This window comes from Drosophila bipectinata, chromosome 2L (genome assembly GCF_030179905.1).
Source record: "Drosophila bipectinata strain 14024-0381.07 chromosome 2L, DbipHiC1v2, whole genome shotgun sequence".
NCBI lineage: Eukaryota > Metazoa > Arthropoda > Insecta > Diptera > Drosophilidae > Drosophila > Drosophila bipectinata.
This window is the reverse complement of record NC_091736.1, coordinates 15,833,611-15,860,050: the sequence shown is the minus strand read 5'-3', so window position 1 is coordinate 15,860,050 and position 26,440 is coordinate 15,833,611. Positions and strand designations below refer to the sequence as shown.

The window sequence follows — 26,440 nt, the reverse complement described above, 5'->3', positions numbered from 1 at the left end:
CTCAGTGGCGTCCAAATACAATCAAACAGGACAAAACAAAATTTAAGCCCAAAATGAAATGAACTTCGGATTGAAAATGAAACTAAAATACAAACTAATGATGGCAAAGGACATGGGGGCTGGAGGCTGAGGAGGGGATTGTAGGTGGGCTGAAGGAAGTAAGCTAACAATAGACAAAGTCATAAATCAGAGCGCCAATTTGCGAGGCTGACAGGATTCTACCAAAGGGAGCGGGCTAGAGGGGATGGAGGAGCGGGCAGGATGTAGGGGGTGTGGAGCAAGATGAAGCCGAATAGTTTTCCAGGACACCCAAAAAGTCAAATCTTTGAAGGCGAAATAGGGTTACACTGAAAGAAAACCTCAGAGATGGTCAAAAAAAGATCCTAAAGTAAGGCTGGTATAAGGATTCTCAAGGATAATAGTGATTGGCAAATTAAATAAATTATTATAAATTTAAGGATTAAAATTAATATTTTTTTCAATGCAACATCAGGCAGGATAGGTTCTGCAGGAGGCAACAAATTCATTTCGTAATTGTGGCCAACGACCCATGGGGTGAGCGGCGGCAGTGGGGGGGGGAAATGGCAGAGGAAGGACAGTTAGAGGAGCCCATTCAGGCAAACAATAATAAATGGGATCCAAGATGGAGTCACTGGGATTGGGAATTGCGATTATACGGGGAGATTTTCGTTGCTGGACACCGCCTCCGAAGAGGGTTGGGTGGGGTGGTGAGATAAGGCTTTGGGGGTTAGGCCATAACAATAATGCCTCATAATAAATTAACTGAAATTCACTTAGTTATTTATTTTTTTCAGACTGCGGCGAGATGAGATATTAATGTAAATAAATTGAGTTGTCAAAAAACGGCAAGGAAAAATAAGAGGAAATAAGAGCGAATTAGAAAGGTAAGAGAGCTAGGGGGGTAAAAAATGATATGCCAAATAAATTCCAACGGTGAGTAATCGTTTTCTCATTGTCGTCGCTGTTGTTGCGGTAGCTCCTTTCCCATCCTTGGAGGAACACCCAAAGCTCACGATTGTTCTCCTAGAGATGGCACTTATGCAAGTCCTTTAAGCTTTTATATATTTTTAATGTTTTTTTGGAAAGTTTAGGAATTAAACTTAATAAATTAATTTTTAAATGAGTAAGTAATAAATAATTATAATATGCTTTTAATGTAAGAAATGATTATCATGATAATATAGTTTTTGATATATAGTATTATCAAATTTCATATTTTTAAACGATATATCGTATCATTACTTTCTTCATCTCTACTTCCTCTGCCTTTCACTCGCCCTTGCTCTTTCCCTCCTCCTAGCTTGGCCCACACATTCACCACACTTAACGATGAAAATCCAATTTAAGGCTGCCTCAGTTGTTTGCGCTCTCTTTTTTGGCCCCACAGCCCCCCCTTCCTCCCCCCGCACATCCCCTTGGGGTTAGCCAAGGCGTTTCTTTCTCGCTCCCACCCACCCACTTCCTGGTGGCTTTTGTCTCGTTTGCTCACGTTCGGTGCCACCTAAATAAAGTGTAATAAAATAAAGTAGATAGGGACAGTGGGGTGGGGAAGCCGTATTAGAAACACGAGAGTCAAGCTGCTTCTGCATCTGCTTCTTCCTCGACGTTGACTTCATTTGTTGTTTTCTTCCCATGGCACATTCTTCTTCCTTTCTGCCGGCTCACTTTCCTCCTCCCACCACCCACCACTCCCCCTGGCACTTTTTTGCAGCTCTCCATGCCGAAAATTCAATTTCCACAATGAAAATGCGCGAGAAAATTGTCTTACATACCGAGAAGTGTACTCCTGAGTGAGTGGAAGTGAGAGCATCCGAGTGTGCAAGCGAGATGGGTGGATGTCTGTGCTATGGTTTGCTGACTGGCGGGCGCCTGCGCAAAAAAATAATGGGAAATGGCAAAGGCGGCGCTTAGGGGCACACAAGTCGCCCATTCCACCCCCTGGTCGCCCTCACACTACCGTTATTTGCCCGTTCGCTTTCTCACTCTCCCCGGGGTGAGTCCTTTCTCTTTCTGGCATCAGCCATCTTTCTGCTGGCTGTGCTGCCAGCGCCAGCATCGCTGTCGACGTCGCATCTGTGGCAAGCACCGTTAGATCATTCGTACTCAGACGTTCCACGGGTTCGGTTCAACACCATCCACACACGATATCCCCCCAATCAGCTGATGAGTTAAAAGTTCAAAAAAACCAAAAATACGAAACTTGATTCCTAGTGAATAATGCGAGAAATTACAATCCATATTTTCCGTCGGAAAAACGATAATAAACATAAAGGATCCTTGACCCTAAAAAACTAAAGACAGTGCTACCAGTGTGTTCTTCCCAAAATTAAAAAACTTAAAACTTGAAACCCTCATCCTTGATTCGGCCTATTACCTCTCAGATTGACTGTGAAATTTGAAGTTGTATCTTGAAGTTATCCCAACATCCTTTGTGATTTCTCCACACACTCCTTGCGAGAACTTTTGGAAAACTTTTGGAGAAAGTGTTTAGACGCTCGAGGAAAGTTTCTCACCTTTGTCCTACGTGTGTTTCGTGCTGTGAAAACTGCGAAAAAGTTTCAATCAAGCCAATTAGGGCCAAAGAGCGCTCTAGGCCCAAGGCAAAGGATTTTCTTCTGTGACACGCTTGAAGAATTGCTGCCAAAATTTTCACGGACGGTAATAAGGTGAGTTGGGGAAAGAATGGAGATTTAGGAAACTATGGGTCATATATGGGTCAATTATTGAAATTTAGAAACATAATTTCTATGAAAAGACTTGAGACAAATCCCAATTCTATAATATTTTAAAAATATGCATCTAATTTTCTGCAAAAACTTTAAATATTTGGCTAATTTTCAAAAGTTTTGGATATTTTTCTAGGACCTATTTGGAGCTAGACGTATATGAAACATGTTTCCTGGAAAATCTTTTAAATTTTGGGGCTATTTTTGAATTTAGCAACAATTTTATCAAAAAAAAACTTTGAAAATATTATTCCAAACCGGTTTTCAAATCTTTAATTAAACTATTCTAAACTAAATATCTAAACTAAATCTAATGAAAATCTAATCCAAAATCTTTCCTGTAAAATCTTTTGAATTTTGAGGAAACTTTTGAAAAATTAAAGAATCTTTTAGAACCAACTTATAATTGTTGCAAAAAAACTTTAAACTTTATTTTTTTAAGCCGATTTTCAAATCTTGAACTATAAAACTATAATAAAAATGTTTAAACTGAGTAGATTTTCTAATAACTCTTCCGATCTAAACTGTCTTTTAATTCCCAAAAATACCATATAAGTATCTCTCAAGACAGGACATCTTTCATGTGGTGGCACAAAACATTTTTTGCTCATAATTTATTTAGAAGCTTTTAATTTGAATTAAGGAACTCTCCTAATGAGTTCCAAATTTGATAAAAATCAGAGCTGTGGAGTGCCTACAAGTATGCCCCGCACACTCGTCCTTCTATGTCCTGAAGTGTCTGGCAAGAGTGTTTGCTGCGATGCCTTTCCTGTCAGAAATCGCACAAAATTTGTGAACACTTGAAGCTTAAAAAAAGCAAAAAAATATATATGAAGGAGTAAAGGCGAGAAGAGAATTAAAACCAAAAATAAAGGATTCAGGAACAAGGATTCCCTGGAAGCTTCACTGCTCGAGGGGAAATGGGGGGAGAAAGGGAACGATTTCAGTTGAAAACTCCTCGTTTAATTGAAGACCGACCAAAAGTTGATCATTCCGCAAATGCAGTTTGAATAATTGATGGTAATTAAGAGGGAAAGAGAGGACGCGAGTGCTGGAAAGAGAGGGAAGAAGGGCACAAAATCAATGGCAAATGATTCGCCAAAGTGCGGGGCAGAGGGGGGGCCTGGAAATGGAAAATAAAAAAAGGGGGAAACGAAGTTTCAAATTAAATTGATCAACCGCAAATTAATTGGCAGCCATGCAAACGTTCAACGCTCCACTGGATGCCACACCCACAAAAGGGCGGTGGGGGAGCAGAGGGTGAGGGTGACATCACAGTGGAGTCAATTGGAGTTGACGAACGTGTCCTTTTTTTTTTTTTTACATTTCCAGCGCCATCCATTCGTCGCCAAGTTGCGTTCGATTCGTTCAACTCAATTAGGGTTCAACATTCAACAGAGAAAGCGATGGTGGTGGGGGGTGATTGAAAATGGGGGTGAAAGTGGAACAAAAAGAGGGTGAAAAGAGGGGCCTCCCAGTTAGCTGGCAAATAAAATACAATTTGGCATATTTAAATTAGCAAATGGAATTATCATAGAGAACGGTTATTGGCCGTTATTTTGAAGAAGGTTAGTTCGGCCATGTTTATTGATTGCTTGATTGAATTGAACATGGAATTGCCAAATTGATGGATGGCCAAAGAACTTTACAGCTGCGCAGAATCTAATATGCAAACTAGATTAGTCATGGCATTAGGAATTTTCGTAAATATTCCTTCTTTTTTAATGTTGACTGAATAATATAATTACAAAAATCTTTGATTGTAAATGTACATTTACAATGAAAAATTGAAAATTTATATATAATATTTTCTCATCCTCTACCAGTTTCTCAATCACTTAACGACCGCCCGCAAAGCCAGTATATATCCACATATATAACCCCATCTGGCAAGGCAAATGCACAAAACAATTTGCTTTAATTAAACAGAAAATTCAATCAAAATATTTATTATAAAAAATAATAGCGTGAACCAAAAACAAAACACGAACCAACTCAGAGGGGTTCCACTGACGATCAGTGGCTTTTCCTCCCCATGCGGGCGCCCCGAAGATGACAACATTACACACACGTTCATACCATAGCCCATAATTGAAGGAGGGTTGCCTACGGCGGATCGGTTCAGTTTCGTTTGCCTTTCGAGTTTTGCATAAATTGGCGACACTTGGTCACGAACAAAAAGAGTATATATATATATTAGTGGGTTGATAAAACAAAAGGCAGTGCAGGGGGTGCACCAGCATTGGTGCATAATTCAATTTACGAAAATTTTCACTGCAATTTCCAAGCGTTGATTTGTTGGTGGGTGGCAATCCCAGCCACAATCACTCCGGCCCGGTCCACGGGTCCAGATCTGCACTTAAGACCGGGTCTGATTCCAGGCGCGAGCCAATTGACACAATCAAATTCGAACCTCGCAAATCCGCTTAATGCGCCGCGAGACAAAAAAGGAACCTTAAAAAAGGCAAAACCGCAATCAAGAGGTAAAATTTTCAGTGGCTGCGCTTGAAGAATATGCAGATTACTATACACGACAGTAGAACAAGGCTAACAAAGAATTTGGTCAAGATTATGGGCCAAGATATAGCCTTCCCAAGGGTTTTCGTGCCTGAATGCTTTCGTAAGCATCCCACAGCCATCCGAAGTTTTGAAGAGGCTCTATCAGAAACAATCAGAAAAATATTAAAAAATATTCTGTTGCCAGATTTTGATGCCGGATGGTGGGGAATCGATCTACAAATCATTTCAGATGTTGCACTCAAGGATCGGTGGAGCATTGGCCAAGATATGGACCTTTTAAGTGGTCACATTTGCATACCCCACACTTTTCCCTGTTATTAAAAGGGTACCTCTAAGAAAAATAAAAAAAAAAAAATTATATTCTTTTGCCTGATTTTAATGCAGAATGATTCCAAATCGATCCACAAATCGTTTAATATGTCTTTCCAGATTTCCATCGGATGATTATTGGCTAAGATATGGACTTCGAAAGATCGTACTATATTCTTATACCGCACATTTTTTCTAATTTTAAAAGAGGTCTCCTTAAAAAAACTAGAAAAAAATTATAAAAATATTCTCTGGAATGATTTTTATGAAAATTTTTAAAAAATCTATAGACAAATCATTTAAGCCTTATCCCCCAAGAATCGGATGATTGGTGGCCAAGATATATACATACCTCACAAGCAGATATATGACATCTCATTTAAAGAGTCCTCACTGTTTCCACCCTGATAATGTCAGAAAGCCCACTTTAAAGTTGGATCATCAGTAGACGCAGACTGCGCCAGTTTAGTTTGATTATGCCGGACGGTCAGACGATTCCAAAAACGGATGCACTTTGCTTCGGTTGCCAAAGTGATAACCTCATCAGCCTCCCAGCCTGCAAGCCTCCCAGCCCACACCCTCCTGCACACCCACTCGCATTTCCATATCATCTCACCTCAGTGGGAAATTATCACGCTTTCGGTTTGGCCGCAAAAACAAAGCAGTGCCACAAAAAAAAAAAGGCACAGCTGTGAGGAGGAAAACTAGAACTAAGCGAGTGTGTGGGTGGGCGGTGGGCAATTTCGCAAATGCGTTTAAGTGGCTCTAATGCCAGCGGGGTGGGGTAACCGGAGATCGGGGGCCGGGATGCGCACGTGGATAGCCGTCGAGGCGATATACCCGTGGATGGATGCACTGCTATGCGGCAGATGACGCAGTCTGGCTGCGAATTATGCCACACCGACGAAAGTATCTATGGATGGAAATGTATCTGTGTTTGGGCTCGTAGCTCGTATCTGTGCCTCGGCTCGTTTAGTGGCGATTTGGCAAAACTGAGATTCAGTACACCGATAAGTCTATTACATAGCATTTCTTTTGACCTTCAGGGGTAAGAGCTTTAAAATATATACAATTTTCATTAAAAAAATCGTCTGAAACCCCCTTTTTTTAACCGACTCCCTATCCCATTTGATCCACTTAAATTCAGCGCTTCTGGGTGTTGCACTCGCTGATTGACTTGTGTTTCCATTTTTAATTTGGTTAATTCAAATTAATCAAGCGACAGTTGATAATTTCTGTCGCCCCACCGAGCCCCCCTTTCTGACGCTGCAGAATGCATTTGTTGCATGGAAAGTGCATTGGCATTGGAGTCCAGACTCATACATATTCATATATTTATTCGCATTGTTGTTGTTGTTGTTGTCGTTGTCCAGACGCACTTCCCACTTTGTTGTTTGTTCAATTAATGCAATTGCTCGTTTTGTCTCTTTTGCTGCAACTGCTGCTGGTTGTTGTTGCTTTTTTTTTTTTTATTCGTGACATTATTAATTTATATTTTTATTACTTTTTATAGCTGCAGCTGTTGCATAATGCCCTCAGCAGTCCAGTCGCTTCTGTTGCTGCAACAAATTGCATTAAATTCTGATGCGTTTTAATTAATTTTGAGTTAATTTCGTATTTTATTATTTGGCCAGCACTCACAGCAAACAATTGGGTAGATACTGGGATATAGGGGGGATTTAAATCAGTTCTGATTGAATTTGTATAATTTATTTTTTTTTTTTAGATTTATTATGGAGTGTGAAAACTAAAATATGACCAATAGAGTACTGGGATGTTTTTGTAGAGAAGCTCATTTAGTATTTTTAAAATTTAAAAGAAATTTTAAAATTTACTTTCCTTTAATACTTTTCTAAAAATTTTCAATAATCCATTGACTTTTCTCCCAATTCAAGTCTGCTATACTGCACTAAATGGAATTTGGCGAACACTGCCACCATATTCGCATCCACATCCGCATCCGCTTTGGTGTTATACCCCCTCCTCCCACCCAGTACTCCCTCCGCTTATTCCACTTCTCTACGTTCTGGCGGTAATCCTCCCGCTCTGATTGAATTTCCCCGTTTTTGGCGACGGCTCGTGGCAGAAACTAGCGCAAGCTTCCATTGCTAAACCCCCATGTCCGAGGACCGAGTGGACAACAAAGGCTTACCACACAGATTTCCACCAATCTGCCAGCCCTTTTCCCCCATTTCCCCCCTCCTCCTTCCACAACTGGCGTTTTCCATCCGCTTTCCCAGCCAGTTCCCTGTGTGTTTTGGGAGAAGTGCAGTCAAATCGAAATCGTTGCGCTGTTTAGTGCGCACTTAATTGAATTTCGCGTGTGCTGCTCCACCATACACACACACACAGATACTCATACTCACACACAGATACACTAATACAGAGAGTTGTGTTGCATTGTCTAGGCCACAAACATTGCCAAGTGCATTTCGTGCAATTGGATAATTGCATTTGGCTTGGCGTCGCATGTTGCCAGTTGCCAGCGACTGTTGCAACACCAATTGCAAATTGCAGCAACAACAGGAACAGCTATCCAGGCACTAGTTGGTCAGGTGTTTTTGGCACTTTAGTTCAGGTGAGCAAATTCCAGGTGATGGCAATTAGCAGGGTCAGCCTAAAAGTAGGCAGAGGAATTCAAAAAGATAGAAAATCTAAAACCTTTAAAGATGTTAGGAAATTTTGCGTTTTATTTTATTTAAAAAAAATTTATTTTTCCATACATGCCTCCTCACAGCTCTCTTTCGAAGGAAACTTATTCATGTTTCCACCACAACCGCCATAATTGAAGGCCAAACATTCGTTGCTCATCGGATAGTAGGAATAATAAATAATACGGCCAAAGCAACGCCGAAGTTAAAAGCCATTGGCAGCAGAAACTTGTCCACAGATAGCTAAGAAATACAATCAAATATTTTGAAGCCGTTCACTAAACTAATAATCATCCTACTAACGATCTTTGAATCCTAAAACAAGGCCAAACAGGACACATATTACAGCTAAAATGGCCAAGGATTTCATTATTCTATTTTTGATAGATTTCAGCCAGAAAGAAACTGTCTAATTTGAATCTTCTTTAGCTACTAAAAGCTGGTACGATTTACTTCAGAGTAAATAAATGTGTCTAAAACATATTGCCAAAATTTCCATAAAGTTAATTTCACGCTCACAACCAATCATTCATTATACCCTTGGAGAGAAAATTATAATTTTGGTCAAAAGTGTGGAACGAAAGGAAGGAGACATCTCCGACCTTATAAAGTATATACATTCATAAAAATATCTAAAAAATATTTTGTCTCAAGATTTTGATGCAGAATGGTGGAGAATCGATCTAGAAATCGTTTAAGGTGCTCCGCTTGAGAATCGGATGAGAATTGGGGAAGATATGGCCATCACATATGGGGAAATATGGGAAAACCCCATTTTCAAGGGATCCCATCACTAAAAATGGACGAAACATCGAAAAAATATTTTGCCTCAGGATTTTGATGCAGAATGGTGGCGAATCGATCCAGAAATCGTTTAAGGTACTCCGCTTGTGAATCGGATGAGATATCGGGAAGATATGGCCATCACAGTGGACCCCATATGGGGAAAACCCCATTTTCAAGGGATCCCATCACGAAAAATGGACAAAAAATCTAAAAAATATTTTGTTTCAAGATTTTGATGAAGAATGGTGGCAAATCGATCCAGAAATCGTTTAAGGTACTCCGATTGAGGATCGGATGAGAATTGGGGAATATTCTAATACGCAACCTTTTATTTTCATAAATATGAAGATTTTATTAAAGAAAAACAAAGTTAATGAAACTATTTAGCAGACTAATGAACTGCGACATTGTTCTGTCTATAAAAGCCATGAAATTATTTTCTCGCTTAGGTGCTGACTTATTCAAACACTTCGATTTGCAACTATCAATGGTAGAGAAAAAGTTTCCAGTAACCGAACAGGCTTTGAATTGGAGTTTCCTGCATCTGTTCCTATTGGCTACAAAGGAATATCCTTTGATTTGTTCCTTACATTCTCCTTCCACTTTAGGTTCTTTAGTGCAAATAGCTAAGTAAGAAAAATTTACAATATATAAACTTAAAAATAAATTTCATTTGGTTTATATACTCACGATCCTTTTGAGCCAAAGCCAGGCAAATAAAGATGTTTATTAAACAAAGCCAGATTTGGATTTTGTTTTTCATCTTTTAAGTTTCTTCAAATTTCATCCGTCTGACTCAATGGCTAGACGATGACTGAAAGTTAAGACTCAGGTGTATTAAAAAAATATAGAATACTAATTTTCCAGTTAATGCTTTGAACTAAATATTTATTTTATGGCTTCTTTTAAGTTACTTGCTCTAACTTTTTATTATGAAATTCCATATCATCGCATCTTGTTTCAAATAAAATGCCCCTGCTAGAGAATATCACCGAATTATATTTATTCTTTCATATCTTGTGAAATTATAAACGCCAATTGGTTAGCTTAGAGATCATATCCCGTACTCGTTCCCCAATTCGTTCAATGAAGTAAGTGAATGGAGCTTCTTTCAAACTATTGAACTCCTTGCACAGATCCTCGCATTGAGATCTGGACTTGAAAAAGTTTCCGGCTATGGAACAACCTCTACCGGAAAAGTTTACGCATCGGTTTCGAATGTTACTATAGGTATATCCCACAAAGCTGTTCTGACAGTCTCCAACAAGAAGGGGTTCAAGTCGGCAAACGGCTAAGAAAAAGTTTACATTATTTTAATATTTTTGTTAGATAAGTTAGTAAATATTTACGATTAGTTTGGGCCAGGACATTGCCAATCAAAATAAATCCTAAGGAAACTACAGCAAGGAAGTTCATTTTTGAAGCTCAGATATGAACTGTGTTTATAAAGCCCTTGGCTAAGACTGATTTTTATGTCACAGGTTTGCTCTATAAATAAGGAAAAACGATCTACATTTATTAGTCTATAAATATTAGTCTAATTTGCATTTTAATCTTTTCATACCCTTTACACCTTTAAATAGTTTTATTGCTATTAAAGCTATTTAAGTTTTCAATTGTCACTTTGTATTAATTTTATACAAAAAGAGAGAAATAAATCAAAAAGAATATTTTTAATAAACTTAAAGAAAACTCCAAATAGATTTATTTCAATAGATTTTATTGATTTAGTGAAATTACAAACTTACGGCTTTTTTGTGAGAGTAAGTCACATTAGGGAAAGTAATAGGGTAATAGAGACTAAAAAGTGCATTTTTCTTAACTGACCTGTCCTCTTCGTTTCAGAACGATGAATAAGTTACAAATTTTAACTCAAAACACCTAATAGAACTGTGAACTATTATAGCTTTAATTATCATATTTATTGTAAGTTTATTATTCAAGAAAATAAAGGCATTTTGCATTTTAAGCGCTTTTTGGGACCTTTGCTTCTAAGATTCAAAATTACTTTAAAACTACAAAAACTCTTAGCTATTACATTCTTGTCTATGTTAATACATTTTGCAAATAAACCTCTCCCATTTAGAACTCATTTAGACTTAATGCAGACTCAGGGCCAAAGTAAAAGCCATGTCCAATTTGCGTCTCATTCAGGTGAGACTCGCAACTAATTTGGACCATCTCACCACTCCATTAGTGCAGCGCATAACTATAATCTCCACTGTGCTCCGGACATTAAAATTTCAAAAATCAATTTCAGAAATAGCATTTTGATTTGATTTAAATGTAACGCCCCAAGGTCCGGGGTCCGAGTCCGGATCCGGGCCTAAGTGAGAGCTTTCCCTCTGACGCACATGGGTTTGGTATTATCCTGGGGTGCTCTGCACCGCAAAAGCTTGCCCCTCCCTGGCCCTAGCCCTTCTGACCTGGGCTGGGTCCTGGTGCGGAACTCCTGTGCCTATTTAATACGTCCAAAATAATTCAGCATAAATTATTCAATGGAAATTAATTCACTAACAACACCAGTAACGGGCTGCTCACACATTTCGGTCCCTCTAGCCCCCTCCCACTTCTGCGCTGGCACTAAAACTTTAGAGCAGGTCCACTGGACCAGGTCCTATACAATATCCATCCTATACAGCCGACAGGCTATCCGACCAGGCAGCCAGGCTGCCAGGCCGCATGTGCAACATTAGACACGAAATGGCAATTTTCCATTTGGCAAATGAGTTTTGCGGCCGACGGACTCCAAATATAACAATTATGCAAAATTACAAATTCTCACAATTCTAATGGAATGTTGGGCCCAGGAGAGGGGCGTGGCAGCTGCCAAGTGGGGCCGGGCGGAAGCTGAGCGGGGGGCGGTAGGGGAGGGCACAGGTGAGGGCCGGACTGGGTTCCCGCGTTAAATGGAAATTTATTGGCGCCACTTGTCGAGGGTCGACTTTTGGGAGCACGGACACATCTGTGACCAGAAAACAGGCAGCTGAATACAGTTTTACACTGTTATAAATATTTGAATAAAATGTTATAATTATTTATGAATGTTTGGTTGTAAGTTTTAAGTAATAAAATATAAAGGTTCAAAGGGAAAATATGTATGAAAATTTGTTAATTACTTTTCTTTTGTATAGTTAAGAGTTCTATGATTTTAATATTATTATAATACTCCTAGAGACCTGAAACTTGATTCAGAAAAACTCTTTAAAATTACCCAAAGACCTGTAATTTTTTTACAGTGTCTTCAGGACACAAAAGTAGGCAGGACACGCGCTACCGTCGAGCTCGTTAAATTATTTTGCGTGTGTAAATTTGGCGGAAATAGTCTGTAACATGATATGCTAACACTTGTGGTGCTGTGGTGCAGGATAGTAGGTGGGTGGTTGGCCGGGTGGGGTAGCCACTGCAGCTGGCCTTCGTCGGGCGGCGTTCCAACATAAATAAAATTCATAAAAATTTTTTTGAACAAATTTACTCAAATAAATTAAAACGTTCCGTACACACGACCAGTGCAAGGAGAGATGACCTGCCCCACAAGCACCACCCATTGGCGCCACCTGACCCAGGCTGGGTGGGTGGTTGGTTGGGTTAGCAGTTGGCTGTATTACTCGGTCTATGGGAGTAACAATTAATTTTAATTGCAATTGAAATGTAACTGGAAATGTGATATCCCGACAAACAAAAACTATAAAAGATGGATGGACAAACACAGGAAATTGGCATGGGCCTATGAATAAAGAAATAGTGGCTAAAAAGGAAATAATGTTTTAAAATTAATACTGGCACTCCATATACCAATTGATGGAGCATTTTATGGTGAGGCTTATTTTGTAAAATGCAAATTTTTGGCTTGAATAATGAATCAATTATTAGTGGAAATTGTATTGTAGTTTCAGCGATGAAAGCCAGTGAGTCATCTGCTCTTTTTTTTTTCTCAGCCATATCAATTACAATTCGTGAAGAAAGAAAGCGCCTTTCTGTGATCTTCCCTATCTGAGAATCTCCCTTGACTTCTTTGCAGCCCCCAGATAAGAACTTTCCCTAGAAACGGGTATTACTTTCCTTTCGGGTATGGGACTTACCCACCCCTTGTGGGCATGGGTTGGACATGGAAATTCCTCGACTAATTAAGCCATAAAGTGCATTGGGAAAGGCGCCAGCAAAACGCAAAACATCTCTATGAGAGTTCATCAAGACCAGTTACAGTTATGGCCATAGTTATATGCCGACTGGCTCGACTCTTTTGCGGCAAATGCAATTAATTTAAATCAATTGATTCGTTTGAGGACAATTTAATTGTATGCAGACGACACACAATGCATTCGGGTACATCACATACCATCGACTATAGTCGAATCGAATCGAATCGAGTCGGACCGAATGACATGCAGATGAAATCGATTGTAGATGATTTGTCAGAAGTCTGTAATTGCCTTTAATTGAATCGAATTGAGTTTGAGGTGCATATGACAACATTAAAGGCGACGCAGAGTCGCCAGAACAAGAAACCCGCATGCAACTCGGCTCCAATTGAATTGTGCCTTTAAATTACAAGTTTCTCGTTCTCGTCCATTGCCATCATGATTGGCAAGTGAATTTATCAAAATTATATGCAATTTAAAGATTCTTTTTCACAATTTACTCAGTTCTGGTATCTGATTCGTATAACCATTTAATGTTTATGTAATTTTTCAGCTCGGTCCTGCAGCCGCGGGCAGAGGAATGTTTTGCTACCAATGTCCACCCGCCCTGCATCCTTGCGGTCCGCATCCGCCACGCCTGCCAACGCTCGACTATCCTTTTGCGGCAACACATCCTTGTAAGTACAACAGTCTAGTCTTTGTAGTTATATAATCCCATAATCTAATACTTCCTAATTCATAAAACCTAACTAAGTGAAACATAATTTGCAGAAACAGATGTATTTCCAACTGCCAAAAGTGCAATCTTTTCACTTTCATCGAATTAAATTTAGATTAAAAGCCAGTGATAATTTTCGGCGGGCGAGTTGTTACTTTTTTTGTTCCACTGTCAGTGGATTATTATCGTATCGCAAAGGCGTATCTTTGTATCTTGCAGTTACATTAACGAATTATTCTATTAGCATCACCAGGGCAGGCTGGCAAGAATGGTAAGAGTCGAGGGCATATCAGATTTCACGGTCGCACATGTCGAGAGTTAGCTGTTTGTTCAGAAAAGTTTGCCATTCGGTCAGAGGGTAAGTGTTATGGGAAAATACAAGGGAGGATTTAGAAGAGTGAGGTTCATAGGATATATATTTTATTTTAAGAGGAAACATATAGACTTGCTGTCTAAAATATCCATCACTAAAAATAATACTTTTGAATGGTGGATAGAACAGTTCTTTCCCTGACGTGGACTCATAAAAAATCCATTTCGTTGAATTTGGTGTAAAGAAAAGCCACAGCGAAGCAATTGGATTTCCTATGGCCTGGACCCAGTCCCTCCACTCCACTATCCATATTCCCGTCCAAACCAAATAAACTTTGCCTGGCACTCCAGAGTCAGAATCCGAGAGACAGAGGCCCCATTGCCATATAACTATAATTGAATAAAAAAAAAGACCAGAAAGGGAACGGGAGGAGGCAAGTCAATCGATATTCGAATGCCGGATGGAGGGGACTTTTGGGGGCTCTGGGGGTATATTTTTGGAGCAAAGGAGTGGCCAAAGGCAAAGTCAAGCAAACGTGAACGTGTCGGAAAGTGAAGCGATCCATTCGAATTGGAATTGGTATTGGTATTGGAATGGAGTGTTGATGGGATATGGTACATATAGTATATACGTATGTTATGCACCTCCTGCCGAGGGTGAGGAGGAATTTTGGATTTCATTTCATGCAATTATCGTTTGGCAAAGCGTTAATGCTTTGGCATGCAAATTTTCCTTCTGCGAACGGAGCGGAATGCGGCGACAGATTTCGACAGATTTTCAAAGTGAGTCGGTTGAGTGCCGAGGCATTTATCCAAAATCATAAATCAAAGCATCACCTGCCGACGTTGGCATAGTTGATTGATATTTTTTTTATCTCCCACCCAACCACTAACCATCCATAAAAGGCACCGCCAACGAATCACAAAAAAATCAAACAAATATGTACGTTTCTTGCCATAAATTGCAGTGCACTTTGTGTGGCTTCCATCATGTGCTATTTAATGGGATTAGACGAAGACTTACGGACGCATTACATAACATCTTGGCACGTAGATCTCTGCACATCCACGCCCCCTAGTCACTCTCCCGCCCTGCGTAATCCTAATCAGGTGCAAATTCTATTTACTCTTGACTGATTCAATATGACATTCGGATAGACAGACGGCGAGGCAACAACTTGGGACGCCCTTGGGTCATGGGGCCCAGAGCCGGGTCCAAGGTCCTTCGAGGGACTGTCGCTTTTGATTTGCGACAGCTTAAGGCCCCTAATGTAATTTGTAAAAGGATAATGACTGCCAAGGCAATCACTGAGGGAAGTTCTTGGTGGAGATACTAAGCTAAGACTTAATATTCCAAGTTAACATGACTATTTCCGCTTAAACCCTGATACATACCAAACTTTTATAATTAATTTTACCATGAATAATACCCAAAATTTACACATGACGAAACTCTCTGGAGAGTGTGTGTCATTCATTCCCAGAAACCATAAGCACACCCATAAATATCGCTCACAAATCAGAATAAAAAATTCCCCGGACCATTTGCATTTCTAATTCAATTTGTTGGCTGCTTCTCGGAGATTCCGATTCGTGATTCCTTTACTTGATATAGCCCCCTCCCCGGAAGATGCCAACCCTCCTATAGTGTCACCCCGAGAACGCTTCTCAATTGCTAAACTAATTTAAAATTTTGCCAACGCGTGCCCGGACTCTGAAATTCTGAAATTGAGACGGTGACACTTCCCAAACAAAATAACAAAAATTCCAAAACGGGGCAAGGGCGGGAATACGACCTTCTGCCAGCGGACTTCTACTTCTTTCCCCCAAAAATAATAAAAATAAAAAGAAACTAGGCCAGCAAACGAAAACTATAATGAATGCTAATTCTCAGATCTCAGATTAAGTAAGCGAAACTGAAATCGAATGAGAATTGATTTTTGTTTCGTGTGGATCCTACACAGAAACGGCAGACAAAGTTGCAGACATGTTTCTTGAGGATATATACAGAGTCGAGTGGGCGGCTAGGTAGGTGGGTGGTGGGGTGGCTTGGGTGGTGCCGAGTTGATTGCAAGGACTCTTGACTTGACTGCTCCCAGACCGAAAATCCCTTAATGATGGTTTCGCTTGTTATGCCAAATGTTTAAAAATTGAATTATCTCCCATTACCGGCGCAGCTAACGAGCAGACACAGAGCAGCTTCAGTGCACTAAGAAAAATATATTATATAAAATAAATTAAAATGGTATCTATAGATTAGAAAGAATATAAATGAATCAGTTAAATTCTTTGCTTTCATACAAATGAATTTCAAACAAGTATCTTATTTTAAATCAAACTTATAACTAAAACTTCTTGAAAAACACACCACCATTTTATTGAATATCCAAGCTAAAGCCTCATAATATCCCCATAATATTTTTCCAAGTGCAAAAAGAGACAGCTTACTTCGTTGCCAGACAAAGACAGCTATCGAAAGCCAGAAAGAGTGAGGTAGAAGGACCTGCCCAGAGACATAGACGGTTGCCTGTTGGTTGGTTGGCTTGTCTGCGCCCCCCTTTGCGTACTTTTTGAATCAATTTGCCAACAAGGATTTGTTAATCCTGTCTTCCTGACAAGTGCGGTTAGTTGACTTGTTGTTGCCACTGTTGCTGCTGCCGCTGCTGTTGCTGTTGCTGCCACATGACGTTTGATGTTCGAGTTTTGGAGGAAAATGGGTAATGGGAAGGCGGAAATCCTCCATCGAGCAGGGTGGTTGGGTTCGGTTTTTGGTAAAGCTTTCAGCATGAAATTCTTATTGCCCAGTTTTTGGCCAGCTTTTGCTGCTGTTGCGCTTTGGGATTTGCACTCGAAACCTAATTGTGCTAATTGCCAGCCGCTTGGACGTCATTGGAACGTTTCTGGTCTCTTCTACGTACTTTTTTTTTTTTTTTTTTGAAGGCCCGAAGCATTTTTGGCCGGTAAATTTCCGCCCACTTAGAACCCAAAACCTGGGGCATATCCATTTGCATTTTAGGCAATTATTGGCTGAAGAGAATTTGATTAGCAAGAAAATTGCACATTGCAGCTTTCGAGTCAGTAGGCAGATGAGCTGGAGATGAGCAAGTGGAGGAATAGCAGCGATCGTGATTATCCTGGAAAAGCAATAGATATAGGATAGAGATGGGGGAATTAAGAGGAATAAGAGGCTTACTATAGATCTTAACAGTTTTCTGTTATAAATAACCTATTTTTAATTGATAAAATAATAATTACAATACCTCCTCTTATATTTGTCTTTCCATCTTCCACCTCTAATAGTAACATAAATGCCCTCAACTTCCCAGAAAAAAAGAAATTATAATAGGTAATGCTGAGTGCAAATGGCTCAACTCATCGACTATTCGATTAACTTGGCTCCTTTGGCAAAACTCTTTGAACTGATTGCCTGGTCCTGGCACGAAATGCGTGCTTCATTAGCAGGATACCTCTACACACATAGATCCTTCGGCTTACCTGAAAGCGCAAAAGAAACCAAAGACAGAGTGGAAACATTTTCTAATTATTTTCATAATTAAATATTAATCGATGGCAGGCATAGCGACACTTGGCGATAGAGAGCCGGAGAAAAACGTAGTTGAAAACAACATTAGTGCGCATTACACGGATTCTCCAGGGATTCAGTGGGAAGGCCACTGAGAAAGGGGGCGGCGCCAGGATGGGACGACCTTCGTCCTGGCGCAAATGAATGCCAAAGTAACAACATTTTAGCTAATCGGATTAGAGCCCCCCCAAAAAAGTTGACACACAGCCCGGCCCGAACAGACAGAGACGGCGAGAGGTCAGGAGAAAAAGACAGAAGCTTTGCGAGGCTTTGGCAAGAAGAAAATTAAAATTAAATTTTGCAATTTGCCAGCTAATTATTTATTTAAAATCAAATTGAAAATTAATTTTACAACACGGACGCACCGAGTCCGGTCGAAAAAGGTCCAACAAAGTTTCCGCCTTTCGGCTTTACTTTTCCATTTTCCAGAAGCGGTCGGCGAGCAGGGAGTGGGGGAAAAAAGGGTGAGTCGCTGGGGGAGGGATTTTCGGGCGGAGGTCAAGTGAGGCTGTCAACGCCTTTCCTCTCTCTGTCTCTCCTTCTGGCAAAGGAAAAAGCTCAAAAGGCAGTTATAAAATATTTTGTAGCATACAAAATGGCGCTGCTGCTAGAAAATTCAATTAGCCTGCAATTTTTGGCAACAGCTGGCTTTCAGCAGAAAGGCAACTTGGCCAAGTTGTCAGCGGTGAGTCGGGGCCAAAGGATTTTTGCCAGCAAGGGCAGAGAAAAACTTTTGGCTTCAATGATTTCCAAGGCATTTATAGTTGGTTCATTTAAAATTTAGAGAAAAACTTGTCCATGAATGGGCCATAAAATAATGGAGTTTTATATCCAGGATAAAAAATAATGGAAACCAAATAAAGTAACTTGTAATAACTTTTAGTTTCTGGCTTTTACTTATTTCTTCACCTTTTTTTCAAACTAATCCCTTAACTATATTTAATTCATGGCCACTATTTGGCCAAGACATCCACATCCCAGCTTAGTGGCACTCAAGCTCTAACGCCCTTGGCTGCAACTAGATAAATTATGTCTGCTAATGCAACACACCTATCTTGGCTAATACTCTCCGTCTTCTTTTAATCTGCTATTCCTCCAGATACCAGCTACTCGTATCATCCTGCCATCCACGATGAGACTTTTGTCCGGCGGAAGCAGCGACGGAATCGCACCACCTTCACACTGCAACAGGTAACTAACTCCAAAGCTGGAAAAACAAGCAAAAAGTTGATGTTTAATTTTTAATTTGAAAACAGCTGGAAGAACTGGAAACGGCCTTTGCCCAGACCCACTACCCAGACGTATTCACTCGCGAGGATCTGGCCATGAAAATCAACCTGACCGAGGCTAGGGTTCAGGTAAGACACCACCACTTTCTGTGATTTTTCAAAAATTATGCAAAACAGGGAAAGAGTTGGGCAAAATCCAAAGAAAAAAAAGGTTCGGCCAACTGAGAAATATTTAATTCAGCGAAGAAACTCACGAAATCGTATCAAATTTCATAAGGACAACCCTAGAACGGTCACGCATTTTGATCAAAGCCCTCGCTTCATATATATATATCTTTTCTAACTATATAGGTATATATAACCCCCTCCCTAAAACCGATTAATAATGCATATGCATGCCAAACAGGCTCAAGGACTCGGGGATTACAAACGGGTTCGGGGTTTCTGGGGTGGCGTGTAGAAAACGTAATGCAATAACTGCTCTTAAAAAAATATTTTCTATATACATTTTCAATGAAGTTGGTGGGGCTGGCACCCAGGCACCCAGATATGCAAAGTTCTTAAGCTCTAATCGGCAAAAAAAAAAAATATGAAAAGAAAGTAGAAAGTTTGAGGGGTTCATTGCAAATTGCTCTTTATTGCTGGTTATTGAATTTATTTTTCAATCTTCCAAGTTAGGAGGAGAGCCTCCTTTTTAAGAGAAACAGGAAAGTAGCCATAAAATTAAATAAAATTGAGAAAGGCTTTTTATTTCACATTAATGTCACTCATGAAGAATAATGTCTGGCAATTGGCTGGACCAAAATTAGAATCATTTTGTAAGACATTTGAATTAATAGCCTCGTGCGGATCAAGATGCAAATTAAGTCAGGAAAAGATTGTTAAGTCTGGTAACCATTAGACGGAGGCAATTTACATGGAATTGTGAAGTGCATTTGTCAGATTAGCGCACGGCAGGCTGACAATTAGCGGATCCGTACTTCCACGGATAGGAAAAGAGGTACAAAGATACTCGGGGTAGATCCGTAGTGGGCGAACTGAGCGAATCTCTGGGCACTCGAGCACGTCGACTTGTAAGGCCGAAAGCAAATTATGCACACGGCAAATGGAAATGAAACTGCAACTTAATGAGGATGCCGCACTAACTAGACACGTTCGCGAGCTGGGCCCACGCACACTTAGGTGGCTATTAAAAACACTTTGGTGGCGTTACGACATCCTCTCTATTTTTCTATTTCCGGCGCAATTAGGCGCCTTAGCTTTTCAAAAAGATTTCTCCTCATTTTCCCAGGCGTAACCAGATACTTGCAATTCAATTTGGCTGGCAACTTGATATTTGTATATTTTTTATTTGTCAAGTGTTTCTATTTGTGGGACACTTGTCGCAAACACGTGTACTTGTCAGGCTAACAAAATTACAAGTTAATAATACTACCAGAACTGCAAAACCCATCCCCCAAAAACCGAAGAACCTGTCAAATGCCACCAACTTTTTTATGGTCCGAGTTTGCAGAGTCCGAAGTTCTTTAACGAAATTGTGGAAATAACTGCGGCAAAAAGTGTGGAAAAAATTGAGCAGGAAAATGGGAAAACAGCACTTTGACTGGACAGCTTAGTCTGGGATTTCGATAATGGAATGAATGCCAAATATTTTGATGAGGGTGCACCACCGCCATCCATCCTGCCATCCAGACCAGCTTTTCCTGGTCTCGTTTTTCCAACCGCATTTTGACACATTCCGTTCGCTGTTCTTTATTTGGCCCGTTCGCCGGGCAGGAGCGGAAATAAATTTTATAATAAAATTTATTATGTGTAGTTCGTTTGATTCCCCAACAGCCCTGGCTCCTGTTTAGCCGCTCACTTGCCTGTAACCTGTAACCTGATACATTTTCCACGCGATTTTTTTTTCGTCTGTCAATTTTTGATGCCCTAACAGCCGACCCCGGGAATTGTCTGGGCTCTGGATTTTATTTATTTTTTTTTTTTTTTGAGAGAGTTCAGTGCAAAAATCATTTACTTAATGTATAGCAGCGAGCTTATGGTTAAAGCCCCGGGTCCCAGCTGGATCAGGGAAGTGCTATATAATATATACAGAGGCTCACCTGACAAGGACAAAGCACTTTGAAGTCGAGCTAATGCCGGAGAGCTCTTCTAATAAGTGATATTGATTGATAAATGAGTGGAAAATTTGATTTTTGAATAGGTAGAGGGGAGATTTGTTATTTTAAGAGGCTGAAGAGGGAGGAATGTGAATAAAGAGGGGTGTAGTTGGGCTCTTACTGCACTTTAATGTGATTTTTGATAGAGCACCCTATTTTCATCTTGAATTATGTTTGGCGCTCATTAATTACTCATTTAATAAGCCTTCTCTCTGGCCTCCAAGTTATCAATTTCCCAGGCCAAGGCGATGAATAATGAAGTTTTTAGCCCGGTGAGATTACCGCCTTACACTTCCGCGTATACTCCACCTCATACATAACTAATTCGATTAAAATTAATGTACGGCAGCAGGACAATTCGATGGGCAACACCCACACGAAACTAAAACCACCCGTTCGGAAATGCGGAATTAAGCCAAAGGGCTGCTTACCGCAAATAATGCCAATAATTGATAATTTATTATAATCACAGGGTCCAAGTAGCAATGTGAGAAACTGTTTGGCGGAAAAAAGACTCAGAAGGTGGTTTGGAAGAAGGAGATTTTGGTTCAAGGGTTAAGGATATACACTGGGGGAAACTTGAACTACAAAAACTCCATTTCCAATTCCTTGAGGATCAAACCCTTAAGCTTCCCTTTTTTAACCCTTTATTGGCTTGGAAAATTCTAAGATTTCCTTGGAATATTTTCCCCAGTGTGCAGGACTATTGGGTTGATCGGACTGCCTGTCAAATAATTGCATTTGCTCGAGTAATCCTTTAATGCTGATCCAAGTTGATGGCCGCCTCAGTCGGCAGTCGAAGCGAGTTGGCCTCAGGATATGGGCGGTTTCGAAACCACCCGAAGGGAGTAAAGGACTCCCATCCTGGGAAGGAAGGGCGGTGGTGATGTGGTGTCGGCTGCTGCGGTAGCCCAATTATTGTTGTTGCCACTGCTGCCGCTTTAGGTTGCAAAGGGTTCAGCCACAAGCAAAATGCGTTTGATATTAACACATCTGTTCATTCATTCCACTTGGTCTGCTTCATCGTCATCGTCATCGTCATTGGCATCCTGGCTGATCCTTGCGGGGTCCTTGGGTGTTGTTTGCATTGAGTGTTTCGGACCAAGCTGTTTGCGGAAGCTAATGGTGCGCACTTGTCCGTAATTACTTCATGAACGACTTCCCCTCTCCATATCCCTGCGAGTTTTGTTTCCTTCCTTGGGTGGTGTTTACCTTTTGTTCGCTGGCATTGTTTCCTTTTTTTTTTATTTTATCCAGCATGTAACTGGCTGTGTAACAACTTTTGGTATTGTTTACCCAACCCCGCTCCATCCGCCCCTTTCGAATGTTTACTTATTTGTTTTCGTTTTCATGGCAAATCGGTTATCGTGTAACTTGTACAACCGCAAAAATTATGTTTGCCCAGTGTATATAAATAATTGTTGTGCCTTGTTATTGTTCTTCCAAAATTATGCGATATTTTTGCCGCCTTTGGGCGTTTTACCAGGGTAAATAAATTACATGAAGTGGGTCCGAGGGTCCTTCACAGGATCCGTTTCAACGTGTTGATAAGAAGAGACATGTGCAGTGAGTCGTTAATTATTATTATGGGAAATTAGGGTCAATATTTGATCGGAAAAGATTTTTAAAACAATAGAGGTATTCAAATATTAAATTTTTGGACAATTTTTACAAATTTGTTGTTAGAAATAATAGGTTTTTTAAGCGCTTTTTATCGAAGAAATAATAACTAGACAATTTACTCCCAAAAGTATGCTATGCTTTTCTGACTTTTTAATCCTCTCTTAATCTTCTTAATCTGATTATATCTTTTAAAAACTCTTAACTAAACCACTCTCTATACATTTTTTTTCTTTAAATAAAAATCAATATTTTACATAAACTTTACTACATAAAATATTAAATAAATATAAACAAAAGACTCCATCTTCCAAGCTCCTTTCTTGTAATTCTCGACAAGCAATCAAGGAACTAAGCCAAGCGAATTAAATAAACAAGAACATATTAAATTCCGAGTAATAATAAAAAATACAAAATTGTGCATGAAATTATGATTGAGGGCAAGGTAGAGGGAGAGAGCCCGAGGGCAGGGCGAGCGAGACAGACGCAGACAATTGTTTTTCATTATTCAATTTTTGTCATTATAACGGGAGCAGTCAGAGCTACTTTTATCGTTTGTTCTTTCATCTCTTTCCTCCTCCTTGGCACACACACACACACACATAAATATATCCTTCTCTGTCCGCATCTACCCCCAGGGCCGAACACACCCACACTCACACACACACAGAGAGAAAAAAAGTTTGCCCAGCCATATTTTATTGGTAATGTGCTTATGGCATAAATATTGTATTAAGTAACTGGTGGGCGTCACCACCAAAAACGAGGAAAACTGGAAAAGTTCAGGCCCCACCGGGGGTGTTATGGGTGTTGGGTGGATGTCAGAGAGTGTGTGTGTGATGGGGGGTGGAATCCTTCTGGGGGTTGGATTGTGCGCAATTTATTGTTTGCCAAGGCAAAAAAAGAGCTTGGAAAGTGCGGGGAGCAGGAAGCAGCTCCCGTTTTTGCCACACAAGTCTGGGGAAACATGGCGGATAAAATATATATAAATACCAGTGAGTGGAAGAGAGAGGGCAAAGGAGTGAAAGAGAGGCGGGGAATTAAGGAAAGTCAGCCAGTTTGGCTTCGGGCCAAAGAATGTTGAAATTGTTTTATGCTGCGTTATGATTACAACAATGGAGCCAAAATGCCAACTTTTGCACAATGTCTAATTTGAATTTTGATTAGGAAATTTACTTACACACACACACACCCACACACACTCAGAGGGAGTGATTTTCATTCAAGATGGCGCCCTGCAAGTAAAATCCCATTAGAGGGCGCTCTAAGCTGGGGAATCAGCGAAAAGCGGAACTAAAAGCAAACGAAAACGAACGGGAAGTGAACGAGTGGTTTAGGAAAATTCAAGGGAAAACGGGGTACACGTCGGAGGGGGGAGGAGGAGGATGCCTGCAAAGGAAACACGCGCGCATAAGCAATCCAAAGGATGTGTCTAAGGATGCCAGGGCATTGTCTTGATTGAACCTCATTAGAGCCAAGGCATCCATGTGTGTGAGAGTGGGTCCCCCATCCTTCGTCCTTTTCGTCCTGTCCCAGCACACCCCCAGCCCCAATTTAGGCGCTGATTACAGGGCAAATTTGTTTTGTCTTCGTTGCGAAAATTGAAAATCAGATTTTGTTTGTTTACGTCTTAGATTGGCTGGAAGGACAACGGCAGCACGACAAATTGTTAAAGTTTCTGAGGTGGAAAATTTCGTTTATTGTTTCTCTCCCAGCCCTACCCGGCCACGCCTCCTGTTATATGCTTCCTGCAAGCAATTTTCCGACTCCTCTGCGTGGGGGAAAGTTTTTCAATTTTCAATTGGCTGGCAGCGGGAGTCAACAAGCCAGAAGTTGGCTTCTGGCATAAATAATAATGATAGTAGACATGTGGCCATATCAGGCAATTTTCTCGAAACTTTCTCAATTTCATTCCCTCTCCCTGCAGGTCTGGTTCCAGAACCGGAGGGCCAAGTGGCGCAAGGCCGAGAGGCTAAAGGACGAGCAGCGCAAGCGAGAAAATGGGGAGAGCTCCAGCTCCCTGGATAAGGTAAGGAGATCCTCAAATGTCCACCTTAAAGCATTCACCTCATTCCTATTTTTAATATCCTTGCAGCTTCACGACTCTCGGGAATCCTCGCCAGACATCACGGGCGAAATAGACGACGACATGGATGACCTGCCACCCCGCCAGCGATCCCACAGTCCTCTGCCCAATGGAGGCCTGGAACAACAGCATTCCCTTTCCCACTCTCGCAGTCCTGGCGGTGGCATGCATCTGGACTCCAGCGACAACGAGCGGCCCCTGTCGTCCAATCAGCTGACCGCCACGCCCCACTCCGCCTCTCAATCGCTGGGCTCCATTAGTGCCGGCTCGCCCTCGCCTTCAGGATTGAGGGATCGCAGTACGCCCATGGCTGGGGGTGGTGGTGTCGGACCCAGTAGTCCCTCGAACTCCCGTAATACAGATTCCCCCATCGAAGTGGGTGGCCCCATGTCCCTGACCACGGGCTCCAGGATGACCGGAGGTCCTTCCTCCAACAACTCGGCCTCGTCCACGCCCACACCCACAACACCGCACGCCCCCCAGCTGCCCCACACCTCGGCAGCGGCGGCCGCCGCCTTTGGAAGCCATATTTTCGGAAACTTTGGAGCCGGCAGCAGTGCCTCTGATAGGTGAGTCCAGAAATCAATCTCCACAAGGGGGAAATCTCTATAAATAATACATCTACTTGGCGAATCCCCCTAACATATGCCAGAGACAATGGCGCGAGTGATTAGATACTGAGCACGTGTCTGCCATATCAATGATGCCCAAAGTATAATTAGCGGGGGGTCAAAGTTTTGCGATTTCTTTTCGGGAGATCAAGAGCCAGGGAAACAAGGGTAGAGATTGCTCCCTTAATGTTTCCGCTGGCGCACACGACATCCGGTGACCGGAAGTGCGCCAATGGAATTTAAACGTTTTCCATCCAAAACATTAAGTAGAACGCCTTCCGCTGGGCACGCCTGTTCAATAACCCGTGAGTCGAGAAAAGACCGGCGAATAAAAGAAATGGAGAAAAGAGAATTGCGAATTGAGAGAAAAACACCGCAGGAGTCAAAAAGGAAAAGTACACAGAGAGAAATAAGAGAAATAGTTGCTATAATAGCGATAGGAGTAGTCTCTTCTTGAGACAGAGATTGGAGATCTTCTTGAGAACTAATGATATCTTAGTCTTTTTCTCGAAGAGAAAACAGTAGTTTAGTTTTCCCCCTATTTTCTCAAGAGTTACCATTATTTTTTCTTCGTGTAGTCCAGGGAAAAATACTGGAAAGAAAGTCAAGAATCGCCTTGACCATCCAGCCAAGCATCTAATGACATTACGACTCTCATTGCGGTCATTGTCTGGCTAGAGTTCCGCCAGCTCTTCGTTTCGGGCCCATCCTCCCCCTACAATCAATTGCTAATTTAGTCATCGTCACCAAAAAACCATGAAAGAGAAAGCAATAGCCAAGAACGAAAGAGACAGCTGTATGGGTACTGCCCACTTAGGGGTGAAATTTTGTCGCAATTTTGCTTTGTAGGATAAATATTTGTTCGGGAATCCTGCTACCAGGGGTGGCTGGTCCTCGACCAGCAACATTTTTTTTTTCTGGCAGTTGTTTTTGTCGCTGCTTGATGACAAAATGCGACACTTGCCAT

At 41.0% G+C, this 26,440-nt stretch overlaps 1 protein-coding gene and 1 long non-coding RNA gene across 2 annotated transcripts in view; one reads left to right on the top strand and one right to left on the bottom strand.

Moving 5' to 3' along the window:
• Window positions 1–2,351: 2,351 nt before the first annotated feature.
• The window catches only part of Drgx (Dorsal root ganglia homeobox), a 30,963-nt gene continuing 6,874 nt past the window's right edge, over window positions 2,352–26,440 (top strand). Inside the window, exons 1-6 of the mRNA XM_017242418.3 lie at window positions 2,352–2,687; window positions 13,709–13,832; window positions 18,868–18,959; window positions 19,025–19,126; window positions 24,704–24,805; window positions 24,872–25,431. Coding sequence (XP_017097907.2) covers window positions 13,736–13,832; window positions 18,868–18,959; window positions 19,025–19,126; window positions 24,704–24,805; window positions 24,872–25,431 — 953 coding nt within the window. The 5' untranslated portion in view covers window positions 2,352–2,687; window positions 13,709–13,735. The remainder of the gene's footprint in view (window positions 2,688–13,708; window positions 13,833–18,867; window positions 18,960–19,024; window positions 19,127–24,703; window positions 24,806–24,871; window positions 25,432–26,440) is intronic.
• LOC122322199 (uncharacterized) lies at window positions 8,239–8,664 on the bottom strand. Its single transcript, XR_006246459.2, has 2 exons — window positions 8,531–8,664; window positions 8,239–8,470 (listed from the first exon to the last, which is right to left on the bottom strand). It is a non-coding gene; the product is annotated as an uncharacterized lncRNA (long non-coding RNA).